We start from the raw sequence: 19,024 nt of genomic DNA on the forward strand, positions 1-19,024 counted from the left end.
TCCAATTGATGTTGTTTGTTGTTGTTGTTGATGTGACCGCGTGCCCGCCGTAACTGCACGTCCTCCCATATTTTTTTCCGCAACTACATGCCTTCAACGGGGATCGCCGCAATTGCATGTCTGCAATGGGGTCGACGCAACTACATGTCTTCGACGGGGTTTGCCGCAATTGCATGCCTTTCAATGGATGTTGTTTGTTGTTCTTGATGATGTGACCGCGTGCCCGCTGTAACTGTATGCCCTCCCATGTGTTTTTTTTCCGCAACTACATGCCTTCAACGGGGGTCACCGCAAGTGCATGCCTGCAACAGGGTCGCCGCAACTGCATGGCTTCGATGGGGTTTGCCGCAATTGCATGCCCTCCAATTGATGTTGTTTGTTGTTGTTGTTGATGTGACCGTGTGCCCGCCGTAACTACATGCCTTCCCATGTTTTTTCCCCGCAACTACATGCCTTCAACGGGGATCGCCGCAATTGCATGTCTGCAACGGGTCGCCGCAACTGCATGTCTTCGATGGGGTTTGCCGCAATTGCATGCCTTTCAATAGATGTTGTTTGTTGTTGTTGTTGACGTGACCGCGTGCCCGGCGTAACTGCATGCCCTCCCATGTGTTTTTTTCCGCAACTACCTGCCTTCAACGGGGATCGCCGCAACTGCCTGTCTGCAACGGGGTCGCCGCAACTGCATGTCTTCGATGGGGTTTGCCGCAATTGCATGCCTTCCAATTGATGTTGTTTGTTGTTGTTGTTGATGTGACCGCGTGCCCGCCGTAACTGCATGCCCTCCTATGTGTTTTTTTCCGCAACTACATGCCTTCAACGGGGATCACCGCAATTGCATGTCTGCAACGGGGTCGCCGCAACTGCATGTCTTCGATGGGGTTTGCCGCAATTGCATGCCTTTCAATGGGGTTTGCTGCAACTGCATGGCTTCGATGGGGTTTGCCGCAAAAAAACATAAAGGGTTCATGAGGTTTTTGCATTTCTTATTTTTTTCCCTAGCATGCAGTCGGGTCATAAGAACAAACTGAGCAAATATGGATAGCGAATAAACCTTGCTTCAGAAATAGAAAAACGAAAAAATAGGAAGGCGGCAAGTGTTACCTTGGGTGTTGTAGTTAGTGATACTTGACAGATCAATCTGGGTTGGTTCTTTTGATTTTCTCAATTTGCTCGTCTATCTCAATACGCAAGTACAAGTTTGAAGCCGGGTCGTAACTACAAGTTTCATAGTCGGATCACAACTCTGAATTTTCATAGTCGAGTCACAACAACAAACTCCATCATTTAGAAAGATGATGATTTTTCAATAAAAAAAATAAAAAAAACATGAGACAAGACCGGGATTGATCCTGTGCGCCAGAGGCATCATGCTGGTGACTACTGCTGAACTAAATCAAAACTAAAAAAGCAAAAACACTCGTTTTTAAGACAGCAAAGAGAACACTCCATGAATGTGTTATGGCAACTAAAATTATGTTGTACATGCCAGCCGAGTAAGACGTATATACTTTTCTTATGGGTTAGTATGTTTGCTCTAGCCACCGGCGACAAGAGTAGTAAAAAGGCCAAGCCTAAAAAAGCAATAGGGCATGTGCAAATCATGGGAAGAATAAAAAAAGCCAACCAACATATATGATGATGTCATGTGAATGAGACCATAGATAAATCTTAGCTAGCTGAGTTCTAGATGCTCCCTTAATTAAATGTTGCCATGTAAGCAATGGTTACTTTGAGCATATTAACATCCTCCAATGTCTGAATCTGTATGTAACTTCTTCCCTGCTGCGGTAAATGTAGTTACTTCAGACAAAAAGTAGAATATGAGCTCCCAACTGGAACTCAAAATTAACATGACTGAATCCAGCACCTGCATCGGAGACAAAGGAAGTACCACAAGAACAATTTTTAAAATGACCAAGTAAAAGGTGATCACTCATGATGGGAAATCTTCACTCCCTCTGCATGAGACAATAAAGGTGCAGACTTTGGCAAATTAGACAATCAAGACAGGTTAAGATGTGAGGTTCCTGAATTGCACACAGAGCTCTTATGAGACTACATGATGCATCTAATTCTGGCACTTTACCGAGGGAAATGTGTTAGTCCACTAACATCAAAAGATAGTGCTAACAGTAAAGAAGTGGTTTATTTTAGTTTGGCATGTTGTCTGACATTGGCATTTGCCTGGCTCCTACTCACAACAAGTATCACAAGAGCTCCTTCACTTCAAAGGAAAATATGAGATACCATAGAAATCAGTCAAATCAATATTAGCAATCCTGAAATCCTGCGATTAATTGCGAGTCAGAGAGTCCCTAGTTTATTTTCTATCTCTAACCCTTTCTTCTTTTTAAAATCTAGCACTATCCAAAAAGTAGTAGCCATCCATCCCCTAAATTTTTTCTCAAATCATCATCTACAGCAGCAGGTTAAAAATCCAGAGTTTTGTTCAACTCCTAGCGCTTAGTATTGCTATTCACTTTTTCTTTCATTTATCTTTAAACCTAGTGTTTGTTGATTATCTATTCTATGGAACTGATTGGACTAGTGGTCAGGCTTGAGAGTTTTGATATCATAGAGGTGGAAACAAGTTCAAGTTGTAGTTATCTCTTTATTTTGCACTGAGTTGTAGTTATCTCTTATAATTTGATGTTTGAAATTTTTGTTCTTCCTTTTTGTTCTTTGAGTTTGGTTTAGTTCAATGTTAAGCATGAGTTCCCTTTTGATGCTAGACCTGTGGATGAGAAGGTGTTACGTGCCAAAGAGGAGCGCATTTGAAATCTTGCTATGGACTACAGAAAGCTCCAAAATATGGTGATGCGTCATAGTACTACCTTTTGTTTATTGTGTCAACTTCTTCCTTTTGCATTGTTGATTGTGGCGCTCTAGCTAAGTTGCTAAGAGGCAAAGCATGTCTGAGTATTTGAATGACAAATTTGCTATGCATGTTATTGTCCAATTGGCAATCCATTGATTCTAGGTTTATTGTTTACAAACTTTGTACACATAAGATGCACAGTAAGTGATGAGGAACGATACAGTAAAGTAAATAAAATAAAATCAGAAGTTAAATTCATTTGATACCGCTCTAGCTCAGTTGCTCTAGGTCATATGTAGTTGTACTTGTTTTGATTTCTTAACCTTAGCTACTGTTTTCTGGAATCTTCTAGCAATGAGTAGAAGCTGAACCTTATGTAAAGTTTTCTAGTCTTCTAGCTACAAGTAGCTCAAGGTCCATACCTCTAGAATTATGTACCCACTACCTATAATAGAACTTGATATTCTTACTCCATATAATATTGATTTGACTGATTTCAGGATTGGTACCACTGTACGTGGTAGCACTGTAACTTTTTGGGTCGTAAGAAGGAAATTTCTTCCATTGGTGGAGACCATGTTCAGCAACGCTTTTTTGTTGAGATCAAGATTAATAAAGGGTCCAATTACAATGTGGTGACGTGTGTTGCACTTGGTATGTCAATTTCAGTTTTATTTAATTTTCTGGAATAATCTATTGATATGTCAATTATTTCAGTCTGTGGACATGATATTTATGGACGACCTAATGCTTAGAAAAGGCTTGGAAGCTCGTGAGCTGGCTGAAATGAGCTTTAGTTTTGCATATGTGTTCAGAATATTAGAATATGAATTATTTAAAAAAAAAATAATAAAGCCTATGAAGACAAATTGGTCCAGTCCCAGTATCATGCCCTGTGACTGTTGATTTATCGGTACCATGCACCATAGTTTTGTGTCAAGTGATTTGATTGTTTATCATGGCATGAATTTATCTTGTTCGAATCAGGACAGGTTTGACTAATTCTGTGTTTGTTTCCAGATGACGACGGCGTTGACAGTAAAATCTGCAGAATTTGTCCTCCCAATTATGATATAATACATCCACGTAAAGGAGGATTTGTATGTGGGAGCCAGGAAGGTCAATTGATTCGCCACTACATGAATTTCTGTTAGGATCCTGGATATCCAAATACTGTTGCGACTTGGTCCAGCTCCAGCCATGTCTCTTTTGCCACTATTGGGACTGATGTTACAGCTTTAAGCTGGTTATTATTATAGATCTAAAGCCGGAGGTTGCTGCTCGACCAGTGCTGATTATGGAGAAAAAGATGGACTAGGACAGGTTGGCTGGGTTAGGACTGACCTGTTATCTAAACCAGCTCCACCTTGACAATATTATATGGTTATGTGTGGTTGAAATTGCAAGAAGTGTAAATTTAGGTGGCACAAAGCACAGTTTACTCGTCAGTTATCTTATTATGTCAGGAAGTAAATCATGCTTATTAATGTTTTCTCGAAACGGAGGCAAAAGATTTGTCTCATGGTTAGTTGAGGAGAGAATTGCCCAGTTACTGAATGGAAAACCGGACAAAAATCGATACGTATAGACCACATGTGGACTACTCGTTAAAAAAGAAACTTCATGACCCAATGATCATGTTGACAAACATATATAACACGCAACAACGGTTTCATGGCAAGATATTGAATATCATTGCACTTCTATGGTGCAAAGAAATCCTCAACAACATCAAAACCGAATACAACGGACAACACCAAAATCTATGAAGCTTTCTTCGCTAGGAGGCAAGCAATCATCTTGCCAGACCCAAGGCTAGCTGCCTCTAAGGAGACGAGCAAGCCGCGATGCTTTTTCTTGAAGGCCGCCTCATCAATACTTGCCAACATACCTTCTCGGTCAAATATGAACGACGGGATGGATTTCAGCGCCTACCTCATCAACCTCGGCACCCCAAACACGATGGACTCTGGTGTCTCCAGCTGCCCACATGACAGAGGGTTATTCTCGGTCAAATATGAACGACGGGATGGATTTCAGCGCCTACCTCATCAACCTCGGCACCCCAAACACGATGGACTCTGGTGTCTCCAGCTGCCCACATGACAGAGGGTTATTCTCGGTCAAATATGAACGACGGGATGGATTTCAGCGCCTACCTCATCAACATCGGCACCCCAAACACGACAGACTCTGGTGTCTCCAGCTGCCCACATGACAGAGGTGAACCATGTAGTTGCACCTCGAAATTAGGTGTTAAAGGACCTATCTCGTCAACCTTGTCACCCACATACATCACCTGCCCCATCTACTTCGAAAGCACCCTCGAAAGAGGTGAAGTGGGCTCGACACAACGCTCCTGCAGCTCGGGCATAATATATCACACTGGAGTCAGGACCTCGTCAATGACGACACACCCAGAGTCTAGCACGAGGGGAGAAATGTCTATAGAGACTTCCTTCCTCCCGAACTAAAGACCCAGTCTAAAGCTCAGACAACGAAGACACAATCGGCATGACCTTCAATTTGGCGAGAGCAACCTCTGCTCTCCCCAAAACACTCTCAACCCGTGCAAGGCAGTCGCGAAGCTTAGTGTAAAGTAGCTCGGTCTCCTCCGTCAACCCGACTTGCTCAACTAAGACGGACTAAAACTGCACATCTGATGTGATGACTTTACTAGTGGGTGCAGGTGATGGGGTAAAAAATTGGAACGGCAAAAGAATGCAGACAGAAATAGACGGATGAGGAGCCGGCGCAGCGATGACTTGTATTTACGACAGAGGGAGTAGAATTTTATGGCCTCGGGTGCACCGGTAGCATCACAAATGTGTGTGCACCGGATACACTCCCTTGTGACCTCCTGTCTGACTATGGACTCGTGTGTACTTTGGGCTTGGTCTGGTGGTTCTGCTTCCTCTTCTGATTAAAATTCATGAGGTGCAGATGTTCTCTTTTCTTGCAGAAGCCTCTACCAGGATGTGCACTGGTTTTGGTTTCAGCCGTGCTGCCATGTACAAGTTGACAAGACAAGCAATGTCAAGAATGGCTAGGCAAGGCAACACACCAAGAATGAACCATGTCAGAGAGCAGGAAATCCACCAGCAAACCACCAGCCTACACGGAAACATCTGAAGAAATTTTGTAATTTGAAACCGTAACGTAACACAAACTCAGACACAGATGAACAATTCGCCACTCAAGTTTACAATACACACTGACAACCGCCTCAAAAAGCCACCGAATCAAGGGATGAGCACATCCTGCCGAGAAACAACTACCCTAATAACCAACAAGTGGACACGAGGTCCAGATTATTCAAAGTAAAACGCCGGCCATGGCAACGGTGACATCCTCCTTGCAATTAAAAGGGGGGGAGAGCTGCTATACGAGCACTGCTTACTGCGCCTTGGCGAGCTCGGCGCGGATCTGCTTGGCGGCCTCGACCATGTTGGTGAGGGCGGGCTTGACCTCGGCGTACTTGCGGGTCTTGAGACCGCAGTCGGGGTTCACCCAGAGGATGTTGGTGTCGAGCACAGCGAGCATCTTGTTGACGCGGTCGGCAATCTCCTCCTTGGACGGGATCCTGGGGGAGTGGATGTCGTACACGCCCGGGCCAATGCCAGCACCGTACACCACACCCTCGCGGAAGACGGAGAGAAGCTTCTCGTCGGACCGCGAGTTCTCAATGGTGATCACATCGGCGTCCATGTTGATGATGGACTGGATGATGTCGTTGAAGTTGGAGTAGCACATGTGGGTGTGGATCTGTAACGAGAGAATGTGTCAGTTGCAATGAAATGATCCAGAAGAAATGTAGGTTCCAGCATACAGGCCAAGCTGGTTCTTACCTGGGTCGTGTCCTGGACACCACAGTTGGTGATCCTGAAGGAGTGCACGGCCCAGTCCAAGTAGAAAGCGTGCTCGGACTTGCGGAGTGGCAGACCCTCTCTCAAAGCAGCCTCGTCAATTTGGATGACCTGCAAGAAACCATTTAGAAGAAAAAATCTGAGTATATGTTCATGCTGTACATGGAACCTGTTGCTTGAATGTGAAACAAATACAACAGTGCCAACCTGAATACCACCAGCCTCAAGGTCCTCGACCTCCTTCTTGATTGCAAGAGCAATCTGGTAGCAAGTCTCAAACCTGAAAGGATGTGAAGCAATGGTTTAGCCTCTAATAAAGGCAAGTGCTAAGTAGCATCCTCGACATCTTGCAAACATTATTTGAGGAAGCTACTAACCTCGGTTGGTCATTTCTGACAAAAGACCAGTTAAGGATTGTGACGGGGCCTGTCAACATTCCCTTCATTGGGCGAGCAGTCATGCTCTGTGCCATCTTGGACCAGAACACGGTCATCGGGTTGGGGCGGCTCACGTCACCATAGATAATCGGTGGCTTGACGCACCTTGATCCATAAGATTGCACCCATCCATTGGCAGTGAATGTGAAACCAGAGAGCTGCTCACCAAAGTACTCAACCATATCGTTCCTCTGTGAAATGCCACATCAACTCGGTCAAACGCAGAATTGGACATCTCAAGATATAAAAAATAAATCATTACATTTTGTGCTTGAAGAATATAAATAGATATTTTCTCAAACAGAACATCAATAACACAAGGATGCTGACCTCAGGCTCTCCGTGCACGAGCACATCAATGTCAAGCTCTTCTTGGATCTTGACAACCTTGCTGATCTCCTCCTTGATGGCATTGGTGTACTCCTCCTCAGAGATCCTGAAACGCAACATATTTATGAGTAATAGACAAAACATAACTAGTTAATGAAGAGGCATTGTGAATATTACTTACTTCTTTGCCTTGTACTCACGGCGGACTCTCCTGAGCTCCACGGTCTGTGGGAACGAACCAATGGTGGTCGTGGGAAGGACCGGAAGGTTGAGCTTCTTCTGCTGCGCATCCAACCTAGCGCTAACGGTGGTAGCACGGCGGTGATCAGAGCCCTTCAGGGCAGTAGCCTGTAAGAAATACATGGTTACAGATTGAGTACATGTTATGTCAGAATGGAATTGGAATCCACAGTTTTGAAGCCCAGGTTACTTACAGCCTTCTGGACCTCCTCATTTGTGACACGTGGTGACGACCTTCTTGAGGCCAGAGCAGCAGCATTTGCTGCAAAGTAAGCCTGCAGATGATCATATATAGAAATGAACGAGTCATCGTCTGAGACATATAAAAGAAAAAAACAGGCTCTAGTTAAGAGATTGCAAATTAAGGTCATAAAAGTTTATTATACCTCATCCTTTTGACCAGCCAATGCCTTGGCAAGGGCATTCACTTCAACGACCTTTTGGGCAGCAAACGCGAGCCATGACTTAATCTCATCATCAAGCTTGGTCTCATTTACAAGGTCCACAGCAGTGTGCATGAGTGAGCAAGAGGTCGATACAACAAGCTTGTCTGCACAAATGTCATAATTATAAACTGGAAATTGTAGCTGCAAGCCTATAATAAGAGATACTTCTACATAGCATGGCATGCTTACCCTTCCCAACAATAGCCTCAAGAGACTGAAGAGTGGCAAGAGATGCAGCAAGGTCATCAGCCCAAATGTTGCGTCCATCTACAACACCAGCAAAAAGGTACTTTCCAGCAGGGAAACCACTCTTGACAAGCTCAAGAGTCTTGGTTCCACGTTCGAGGTCAAAACCATAAGCAGTCACGCTGCTCAATGATGTGAGAGTCCTGAAGTTGCAAAAAAAAAGGTTAAATATGTTATTCCAACAAAAGGGTATAAAAGGAACAATCTGTGAAAATGATACACTGGCACAAAAATGAAGCATACTTGTATGATTCTGCGGGAACATCAGCGAAGTAGGTCTCGACAAGAACGTTCAGTCCAGAAAGTGTCGACTCAAGTTCTGTGTAAGCTGCAGAGAATGCGGCCAATTGGTGGGATTCAAGATCCTTCACAAGGGTGGGCTCGTCAAACTGAATCCATGAAGCACCAGCTGCCTTCAACTCAGCAATAACCTCCCTACAAACCATGATACATCAAATGGTCAGCCATAGATTTAGGAGCGATAGCAGTCATTAACTCGTTTCTATGCTTACTTGTAGACAGGAAGGATGCTGCTAAGAAGGGAAAGAGGAGAGAACGATTTCTCTACACCCTTGGCAGCCTTTGAGAGCAACAAGTATGAGACTGGTCCAACAAGCACTGGGACGGTATCAACGCCAAGCTGCATGAGTAGAAATTCAGAAATTGTTGATAAACTCTATAATCCTACTAGCATCAAATTGTTGATATTCAATATTCAGACGTTGCAGGGATAATAGTGAAAAAATAATTAGTGACTGGAGAATTGTCAAATAAGGTACATAGACAACCTCATTAAAATATAACATAATGGTGCTTTCTGGGTGTTAGACTTGTCCTTTCAATTCATCAACTGAACTATTGTTTGTTTGTTTTTGTTAATCTACACTTTCTACATTCAATATTTTCAGCACAGGACCAACGAGTGGCAGCGAAATATTTCAACTATGGAAAGAATTCTTTACGGTTACTAAGTAGGCCATAACCAATTTGATCCGACAAGAGTGACACAATTCTGAAATGTTAGGTAAAACTGCACCTTAATCTACATTGCAGCTCTTTTACTAGTTCAAAAGAGTTTAGCAAATACAGGAATAAGAGATACTTATCACTATTATCACTTGAGATTTGATTAAAACAGCAAGACATTCTGGAGTAATCAGTGTGTTATCGCAACTATTGTGTGTTCAAAAATAACAATTATATAACATCAGAAGGGTGCAATTTCACAAGGTAGGAAGTCAGCTAATATATGATTCTAGTATCATACCGCCTTAGCCTCCTTGTACTCATTGATAGCCTTGTGAGAAGAGTAAGAGAACTTGGTGTCAGGGCCCAATTCAGGGACGATGAAGTGGCTGTAAAAGTAAAAGCTGCGGTTAGTAAAAGTTTACTAGGTACAGAGCAAACTATGTGAGAACAACCTTCAATAGAAACCAGCGGACTTACTAGTTGGTGTCAAACCACTTGGTCATCTCCATAGCAGGGACGGTGGCGTTACCCCTAGCCATCGAGAAGTAGGTGCTCAAATTGATCTCCCCACCGGTCCATGAGTAACGGTCTGGGACGGCACCGAGCATGGCGGTGGTGTCAAGAACCTGATCGTAGTAAGCGAAGGTGTTGCTGGGGATGTACTTGATCCCAGCACCAGCCATCTGCTTCCAGATGCTTGCCCTGAGGTCGGTGGCAACCTTCTCCAAATCCTCGGCGCTGCTCTTGCCATCCCAGAAAGACTCAAGGGCAAACTTGAGCTCCCTCTTGGGGCCCATGCGCGGGTATCCGACAATGTGGGACGCCATCTTTCTGCATAAATAATAGAATTATTACAATCAGCTTGATCTCATTTAACTGGATTAGGATCTTGCAACTGAGACTATGAATCTCAGTAATTTAAACTTAGACGAAGAAAACTAACTTGCAAAATACAAAAAAAATTTCAATAACAATTTTCTGCTAGCAACATAGTGAACAAACTATAAAACGCATCAGTTAAAGTTTCATGTCCTTACAGGAAATCTATTGGGCATGTAATCATACACCTGATTTGCTAGTGTCTAATAAAAGAACAAAGGTAAGAAACTGAACTAAATGAATACACCAAGGTAGGTAGGTTAGGTGCACCAACAGGGTTGGTACATAAATCCTAACAACAATTGGTGGGAGGCAGCTGCAGGGGCAGTGGCAGTGTCCCTCTCACACCAGCAAAGGGTGGGACGGGTGGGTCTCGGACAAATACACGAGTAACCATCAACAAAACCCAGCAGAGAGCGCACTCCAAGTTTATACTAACAGACACGGCATGCATGGACACCAAAAGCAGAATTTTTCCAGATCTTTCGAGCTACACGCCACTACCCATGCACTAACAACAGTAAACAAGTAAAAAAAAAATCTCCAGCGAACTTCGTAATAAGGCATCCGAGGAGATAAACCTCAGGGCTCGGGGCCAGATCCACAACCCCCTAATAAAACAGAGCATGGCAACAGTAGTAGCAGTAGTAGTAATATTTTACGTCCTAATCCGAATAACCGTGAACCGGAAATTCGGAACGGGGGGTGCCAGATCCCCCAATCCGGCGCGAGGAAAATGGTCCGGCCATTTCCGCAGACGGAGATCGGATCTGGGCGCCCGGCCGGTTCAGATCGGACCTACGGGGCAGCAAGAGCGGAACATCGCGGAAGCAGAGCAACCCGTTCCCGCCGCGGAGCGGGGCAGGACGGGGCACAGCTCGCTCGCTCGCTCGCTCGCCGCGCCGCCTACGCGCGGCGCGGAACGGGGAGGTGGGTGGAGCGGATCGACGGCGAGGCCCGACGATCGGTCCCGCCGCCGATTACCAGCGCGGGCCATCGTTCAGAGCGCGGGACGGGCGATCCGGTGGCGCGCGGATTCACGGGCGCGAGGAGGAGGGGAGGGACGGCGGGAGGGGGAGGGGGGGTCGCTTACCCTGGGTGCGCGGAGGCGGGGAGGGACGGCGGCGAGCGACGGGGGAGGGGGAGAGGCAGAGAACGGCGAGGGTGAGGGGTTTAGGGGTGGGCTTATTTATAAACCGCTGGCGATTGGTTGGTGCGTGGGGGGGGGGGGGGGGGTATGCGGTTGGTGAGATCTGAACGCCCTCCTCTCTCTGGATCTGGTGGCGCACGATCTTTCCTAAACCACAAAAAAAAAAAGTTTTTTAATCTTCTTTTCCTTTTCATTAAAATCGTTGGAAATGTTATGTTGCGGCCGTTCGCTGTCCGGCTTTGCGGAGTGGACGGGAGGAGTGCTCGGGGGTGGGGGTGGGGGGGGGGGGGGAGAAGAGGAAGACCGCCGCTCTTCGGGGATGCGCCGATGTTTGATGGGTCACATCGACGCCCTTCCCCCCGTGGCGTAATGAAGTGGCGTGCTGTGGTGCCGGTGTCCTAGCGAGTCCCCGAGTGTTGGTGGCTAGCGGCGGATGACCGATTGGATCGAGGTTGTTTTTAACGGGGAACGTGGCGTCATGAGAACCGGTGCTCTACAGGGAAGATGAAAAGCTTAGTGGAGTACGGACACATGGCACTTGCACGAAATGAATTTGTTGTGACGGTCGAGCCCCCCCCCCCCCAAGCCATCCTGCTTTGTTTTTCGTTCGGTTCGCAACAGGTATCATTTCTCGGTGGGATATGTGGCGAAGCACGGTGGATTGGTTGGCAAACCGGTTTTTTCTGCGGGATGGTTGGCAAAATAGTTTATGTTCAAGATATGCATGACCGCCACATTCGACCAGTGTGTATTGTAATCTAAGTTACATATATGTCAGTGTCTCGAAGAAAAGTTATACATATGTCACATTCATACACACTGTCCACAATTATAGTCAACTCATGATCATGCATGTATTTTTCTTACTTCTTGTGTTCTTTATACTGTCATAACGGTCGATGAATAAAATTGAAAGTTTTTTCTTGAAAAAAAAATAGTAATCATTTTCTAGTGCGTGTAAAAAAGCATGGTTGCCAGTGTTAAGTGGAAGGTCGCCGTAAATTAGGCCCATTAACTCCAGCAACCACATCACCATCATCACGAATGACACTCTCCCAACCACTTTTGACATTGCTCACATGGATCAAATGTTACTATGAATCTGAACAATAATTTAGCCTCCACTAACAGTACAACGGTAGTTTAATACAACAATTCAAATGTTGGTTGAGAAGAAGAAAAATAAACAGCACGATCCGGCTGTCCAATTCATCTTTCTTTGTAGCTTAACCACATGCCATCATGGGGGCATTACCTTGATGATCCTATTAGATTATTTCTGGCACGAGCTGTGCCTATTATCGTGCGGTGTTGGCTGGGATTTGTATATCTTTTAATGTTTGTAAAAGAAACAAAAGATAAGCTATTGTTTGTATAAAAATGGTAGTAGTGTGATAGTGCATCCAGGCCAAGCCAACTGTGTCGCCACCATAAAGAAGAAGGAAAACAGATGCTTTTGTGGGAAGCTTTGCCTCTCTTTCACGGGCATGAATGATGAAGCATGGCAACGGAATACTTAAGAGCAGAGCAGTGCCCACTTTCTACTACTTTTTGGTACCAATAATAATAATACCTGGTACCCTTGCCATTCCTGTTGAAACATGTGGCCTGGTACTGTATTTATGCGGCCAGAAGGTATCACCCCACCGGCAAAACATTGAGACATGGCCATTGGAGGCACCGCCGCACCGGCAAACATTGAGACATTGCCAAATCACTGCATCTCCGGCGGTGGCGGCCTCCTTCGCCTCCCACAAGGCATGCTCGGCCTTTCGGAGGCGCTCGATGGACGGATCGAAGAGCCGTCAAAGGCAACGGAAAGTCGTCCACGCCTGCGCTATGGCATTGCGGGACTTCGCGCCGCGGGTGCGCGCCTGCTTCTTACGCCTTCCCGACGTGAGAGGGAAGAGGGTGGAGTTGTCGGCCTCGTCGTTGTTGCACCGTTTGCGGCTACCGAACCCACCCCGGGTGCGCGCTTGCTCCTTGCCCCTTTCCGACACGAGAGGGTAGAAGGAGGAGTTGCCGGCCTCGTTGCGGTTGCGTCATTTGTGGTCGTGGAATCCACCGCGGCCGTCGAAACCCCCGCCATCACCATGCCCGAAACCCGCGGACGCCATCACCGACAAGATCCGGCGGTCAAATGCGTCGACAAAGGTGTTGGGATTTGTCGTTGGAGGAAGAATTTTTATGGCGGAGGTGTGTGTGTGTGCGGAGGGGTGGTGCGGGACGGGAACCCTAAAATGCCCCACGACCACATATGAAGGAAACGAGGGCGGTTTATGGGCCATCCGTAAAAAAATTGACGGAGCAGGCCCTTTTTAGCGGATATGTTCGGACCGGTTTTTTGACCTATCGAGTAAACTAACCGAAAAAACACAATTCGCTCTTAGTCCACAACAAAGATAATTGTGCTGTGTTAAAAAAAGATAATTGCGTTTAACTACATACTCCATTGTTCTGGGACAACAGCTAGCGATAGAATTAAATAGAATGGCTGAAAAGGACGTGCATATATATTGGACCACGGAAAGAACAAAATCGCCGACAGTGGGGGTTGGTGAGATCGTGGCAGCTCACTTGCTCTGTTCTTTACTTGCAATGAATGTCTGAATACTCAATTACTCAAATCTGAAGTCCAAAACCAGGCTAACCAAGTTCATAAGATTATATTAACTCCATACCAAATTATTTGTGTTAGGTTTTTCTTAACATGAACATTTTTTTCAGGGATCTTGATACGAACACTGATACTTTCTTTATACCTAAATACTTGTAGTTGGAAAAACTAAACTAGTTTCTTCAATTACAAGTATTTTGATACATAGGAAGTACATTCGTATATAGAAAAAGCTAAACCAAGTCAGCTGGGACAGGGGGCAGAAAAGAAAATTATCTCACTTTTGGACCACGTCCCTATATGTCTACAGTACATGTTACATGAGTTTTTTCTTTTGACAATGTACATATTACTTCCCGGCGGAAAACATAATGCATTTCCTCCTTTCCTTTTTACTTTATGTATAAGATTTATGTCAAGTTAAACTTTATAAAGCTTGATCAAATGTATAATAAGAATATTAACATCTACAATACCATATATATATATCATATGAAACTACATTTTATAATGAATCTAATGACATCAATTGGTATTGTGGATACTTTTTTTATAAATTTGATTAGATTAAAGATACTTTGACTTCAGACAAAATTTATATACATACTAAAAACTAGTTGGTTGTCCGTGCGTTGCTACGGACTAAAACAGGTACACAGGCACACGATTAGTTATTCTGATTCAGAACTGTGTTGTGCATGAAAATATGTGATTTCTAATCTAAAGATTTGCTTTCACTCTAGCATTTTATTCTCCTTGTTGGACTGAATAGCACTTCCAAAAGTAAAAAGGAGTTACAAATTCTGCTAATACAGTGATAACAACCTGGTGCTAGTGCAAAATACTTACACCTTTTCGAAGAATTGGGCACCGCCACGAGTGAAGTTCTTCCAATGATTGGCCAACCAGGACAGGTGTTGGGCGACCGCCTGGGTAGACGAGGTCTCCAACAACAGCTACGATGCTCACTCTGTGACTAAGCCCCGAGGACGATGCGCTACCTCCTGATGGAACGCCCCTTTGCCAGGAAAACTTGATACGAAATCCTCTCCTGGCTGCGGATGACCACCACAGGACCAAGTCACGAAGACTCCCTCATGGGCTGGTGGCTACAGGCCAGGCAAAACACGCCGACACTGATGCGTAAAGGCCTTGCTTCCATTGCCCTATTGTTGACATGGATGATATGGAAACAGAGTAATGAATGCATCTCTGATGGCGCCCAGCCCTGGTTCATGTCTTGGTATCCAAGATCAAGGAAGAGGCCGAACAGTGGTTAAGAGCCAGCGCACACGGCCTCTGCGTCATCATGTCATCCACATGGGATGTGCATAGCATCTCCAACAGGCGCGCTTCGCCCGGCGCTCAAAAAACCGATTTACAGCGCGCCCATAGCCAGGTTTGGCGCGGCACGCAGCGCTGGCTCCAGCAGCCGCGCTAAAATGTAGCGCGGGCACGCAGCTCGAGCAGCGCGCTAAAATGCAACGCGCGCGAGTAGTAGGCGCCTCACATTTCTTGCAATTTGGACAGAAATTTCACACATTTTATTCAACACAAAACACATGGCATATAATTTGAATCACAAACATCATTCAACCAAGTTCGTGCCCAAAAGTTCATGTCCACAACATCATTCAACGAAGTGCAAAATGCAAACCAAGTTCATGACCCAAACGAAAGGCACAACAATCAACCCTCGTCTTCATCCTCATCTTCCTCCGATTCATCCGACTCCGCCAAAGACGATTCTTCCTCCTCCTCTCCATTGTTGCGCGTCGCATCCACATCACATGAAGCTCGGAAGGTGTTACCAAGATCGTGGGAAGGTGGCACACCGGCGCCCGGAGGTGCACCCATGCCGCCAAGAGTGGAAGGGAAGAGCTAATCTAAAGTAATTCTCCTATGAATAAAGTCAAGTAGCATACTGAAATCAATGTCTATAACTTCAGACATAATTTCATTCAGTACAACATAATTTGGTATGTTTATCCTCTCATTTAGTAACACAAAGAGTCCCTTGTTTCAGTAAACTCAAATAAATTTGTATAGTTTGGAACATAATTTCTTTCAGTACGTGAGAACTTGATATTTTTATCCTCCTATTTAATAACACCAAGAGTTCCTTGTTCAGCATTCTAAGAGAGGAAAACTGGGAATGGTGGAAATGTCTAGACACTTACCGAAGGAATAATCCCATAGCTCTGCCCCGCCCAGTATGGCACATTGCCGCCATGGTAGATGACGACATGGCATGTCTCTCCCGGAGTTTTAGGGCCTACTACCCGCTTGACCAAGATGATGGTGGCCATATAAGGCCATCGGGCTTGTCGGTGGAGACGGCTCCTTGGCGCTCCCGAAGTCGAATGGCGTGACGGCAACCTTGCACTTTCTCGACTGCTAGACGACCCTGCAAACATGCCTCCGCTGCGCCGCGGCCCTGCAATTCCATGGCAATGCAGTGTTGCTCCATGATATGTTGCTGAAGCTGAGGTTGTTGCTACCCAGAAAAGTAACAAAGGGTAAAAATTAGGGTATTGTTAATATTGGATTGCATATTGTAGAACAATTTTGTAACAAATAATATGCATAGAATCCTATACGATTTGTTTTCTTAAGTTTGTTTCAAGTGCATAGTGTATACCCTCAAAGCAGACTTCCGCAATGAAGATGAACTGATATAAGCTCTCATAAGCTTGTAGATTATCATATCTAAAGGAATCTTCACTTGTTGTGCATCTCGGATCCATGGGTGACCTGCAGGTACCATTGCACAAGTAAACAGTTAAGCATCATTATGCAGAAGGATAGTCTTCCTAAGGAGAACATTACTGTACAGCAGTGCCAAACAAATATAGTTCTTACTGAGAGCTTGTGAGGTAGTCATCCTCTTGTGGTAATCCTTATTAAGCAACCTTTTTACGAAGTCATTGGCTTCAGCAGAGAGAGTAGGCCATGGGGCCTCATCAAACCTTGGTTCTGCCTTAAGGACAACTCGGAATATTCCATATTCTGTGCGTACCCAGAAAGATCGGCTCCCACAAAGCAAAATGTAGGCAATTACACCAATGATCCACATATCTTCCTCAGTGCCATAAGATCGATGAAGCACCTCAGGAGCAACATAATATGCACTTCCAACAATGCCATTGAGTATTTCATCTGAAGATGTAACAATTGTGGTGTGTCACAATACAACCACATTTAAATGTAGTAAAAACAAAATGTTAAACAAAAATCTGAATGGAAATATGTTAGACTAACTTGGCTTTACAAAGTCACACAAACCAAAGTCTATGACCTTCAAGGGTGAGTTTTCCTCCTTCGATGAGAATAGAAAATTCTGGGAAAAGGAAACACAAATGTATTTAGTCATTGCAAAAGCTTTGTATTGCATCTGTTGAAAGAACAGAAGTACTCTGGATAACTACCCTAACATCAAAAGGAAAATTAGTAAATAATTTCGGAAGGAAGTAACTCGTAATGCTGGAACAACCACACAACATTTAACCACACTCCTAAAATTTCCAGACAACCTCCTCTGCTCCGTTCTGATCCAGGCAAGAACCATGGAAGCATCTGATCAAGTTAGGCAACCGAACTTCCTGAATCGTACTGCCACAGATCATAGACAAATCTTCTTCTAGATTCGCAAGCCTCAACAAATCATAGACATTATTCTAATTTGGGGAGAAGGCCTTTACCAGCGACCACGTAGGAGCAGAGGAAGACAGCGGCTGTGTCGGGACAACACTTATCCACGGGGACGACGAGATCCAGTGAGGGTCAAGACCTCCTCGTCGGCGCACGGGCTGGGGATGGAGAGGACCGTCGGCTTCGTGGTAAAACCGTGGAAATCTGGGGCCATCATGATGCAACCGGGCGGGCGGGCGGCCTCCAGGGGGTTGCCGTCGAGATCGAGGAGGACGGTCAGGTCGCCGTCGGACGCGTCCTCCTCTTATCCTTTTGCCCTGCTCGCTCCATCCCCTGGTGAGATGAGATCCAGGAGGATGGTCAGGTCGCCGTGGGACGTCGCACTCCTACCGTAAGGGATAACTGCGGAGGCGAGATGAGATGGACGGTGGAGTCGCCGACGTGGTCCTCAACGCTGGGCGACCTGCGATGACCGGATCCGGTGGTGGACGAGCCAAGAGAAGGGGAGGTGAAGGAAGGAATTGGTGGCAGCCGTCGGCGTGGGAGGCATAGGAGATGATGGGGTGCATCTGGGAGGGAGGAGCGGGAAGGAGAGTGGGTTGCAGGGGAACACGGCGGCGGTGGATGTGAAGGGGAGTCCGGCGATGGACATGTAGATCTCTGGATCGGGAGTGGGAAAAGAGAGAGGGAGAGAGTGGTTGGTCGGTTGGTGGGAGTGGGAGCGACGGGACGGTGGGTTTTTCTGTCCTTTTTTTCTTTACGTGGGGATTGCCGATTTTCTTTACGTGGGGAGGTAGGATCGCCGATTTTATTTACGTGGGGAGATGGGATCGCTGGGAGGTCGAACCATGAGCGAGGTTGAACCATCACGACGGTACATCCTGCTTTAATAGTAGAGAAGAACGAAGGTGGTACACGTTACTTTTGTTTATTAACAGTATTGTCACAAACGGCAATGATGTTCAGGCAAAAACTATGAGGTTGTGCATCTCTTCCATTTGCGGGCCTCTTTGCTTCACAGATTCTCGTGAGTGGGAAAGTTTTCACATCCCTTATGGTCAAGGGGCCAGGATTTGCGTACGATAATCATATATAGAATGGATTTAAGAACTTAGAGCATCTCTAAGGGTCTATTTGGGAATGCTCTGTTTTAAAAAATTCAGGTTCATTCTAGAAAACGTAAGCCAAATGGGTTAGCTCCACAATATACTGCTCCATAAGAAACTAGAATCTGAGATACAACTCCTTATCCTAGGTCGGTCTAGGAAACGGAAATGAAGGGAAATCTTCTGAAACGTCGGTCTCGGGCTGTCACAGGCATCCACGTCCTTTTACTAGCCACCACTCCCCACCGCACATCCCTAGCACAGAT

At 45.5% G+C, this 19,024-nt stretch overlaps 1 protein-coding gene across 1 annotated transcript; it reads right to left on the reverse strand.

Annotated features, from left to right (window-relative positions):
• Nucleotides 1-5,950: 5,950 nt before the first annotated feature.
• Nucleotides 5,951-11,435, reverse strand: LOC123397666 (5-methyltetrahydropteroyltriglutamate--homocysteine methyltransferase 1-like). Its single transcript, XM_045092202.1, has 14 exons — nucleotides 11,328-11,435; nucleotides 9,833-10,186; nucleotides 9,654-9,741; nucleotides 8,899-9,026; nucleotides 8,630-8,821; nucleotides 8,330-8,529; nucleotides 8,081-8,244; nucleotides 7,889-7,969; nucleotides 7,636-7,802; nucleotides 7,455-7,560; nucleotides 7,065-7,315; nucleotides 6,895-6,967; nucleotides 6,670-6,798; nucleotides 5,951-6,586 (listed from the first exon to the last, which is right to left on the reverse strand). Exons 2-14 carry the CDS (start codon nucleotides 10,180-10,182, stop codon nucleotides 6,218-6,220), a joined length of 2,298 nt encoding a protein of 765 aa, XP_044948137.1. The 5' UTR covers nucleotides 10,183-10,186; nucleotides 11,328-11,435; the 3' UTR covers nucleotides 5,951-6,217.
• Between the last annotated feature and the right edge of the window lie 7,589 nt (nucleotides 11,436-19,024).

This window comes from Hordeum vulgare, chromosome 5H (assembly GCF_904849725.1).
Source record: "Hordeum vulgare subsp. vulgare chromosome 5H, MorexV3_pseudomolecules_assembly, whole genome shotgun sequence".
Classification (NCBI taxonomy): Eukaryota; Viridiplantae; Streptophyta; class Magnoliopsida; order Poales; family Poaceae; genus Hordeum; species Hordeum vulgare.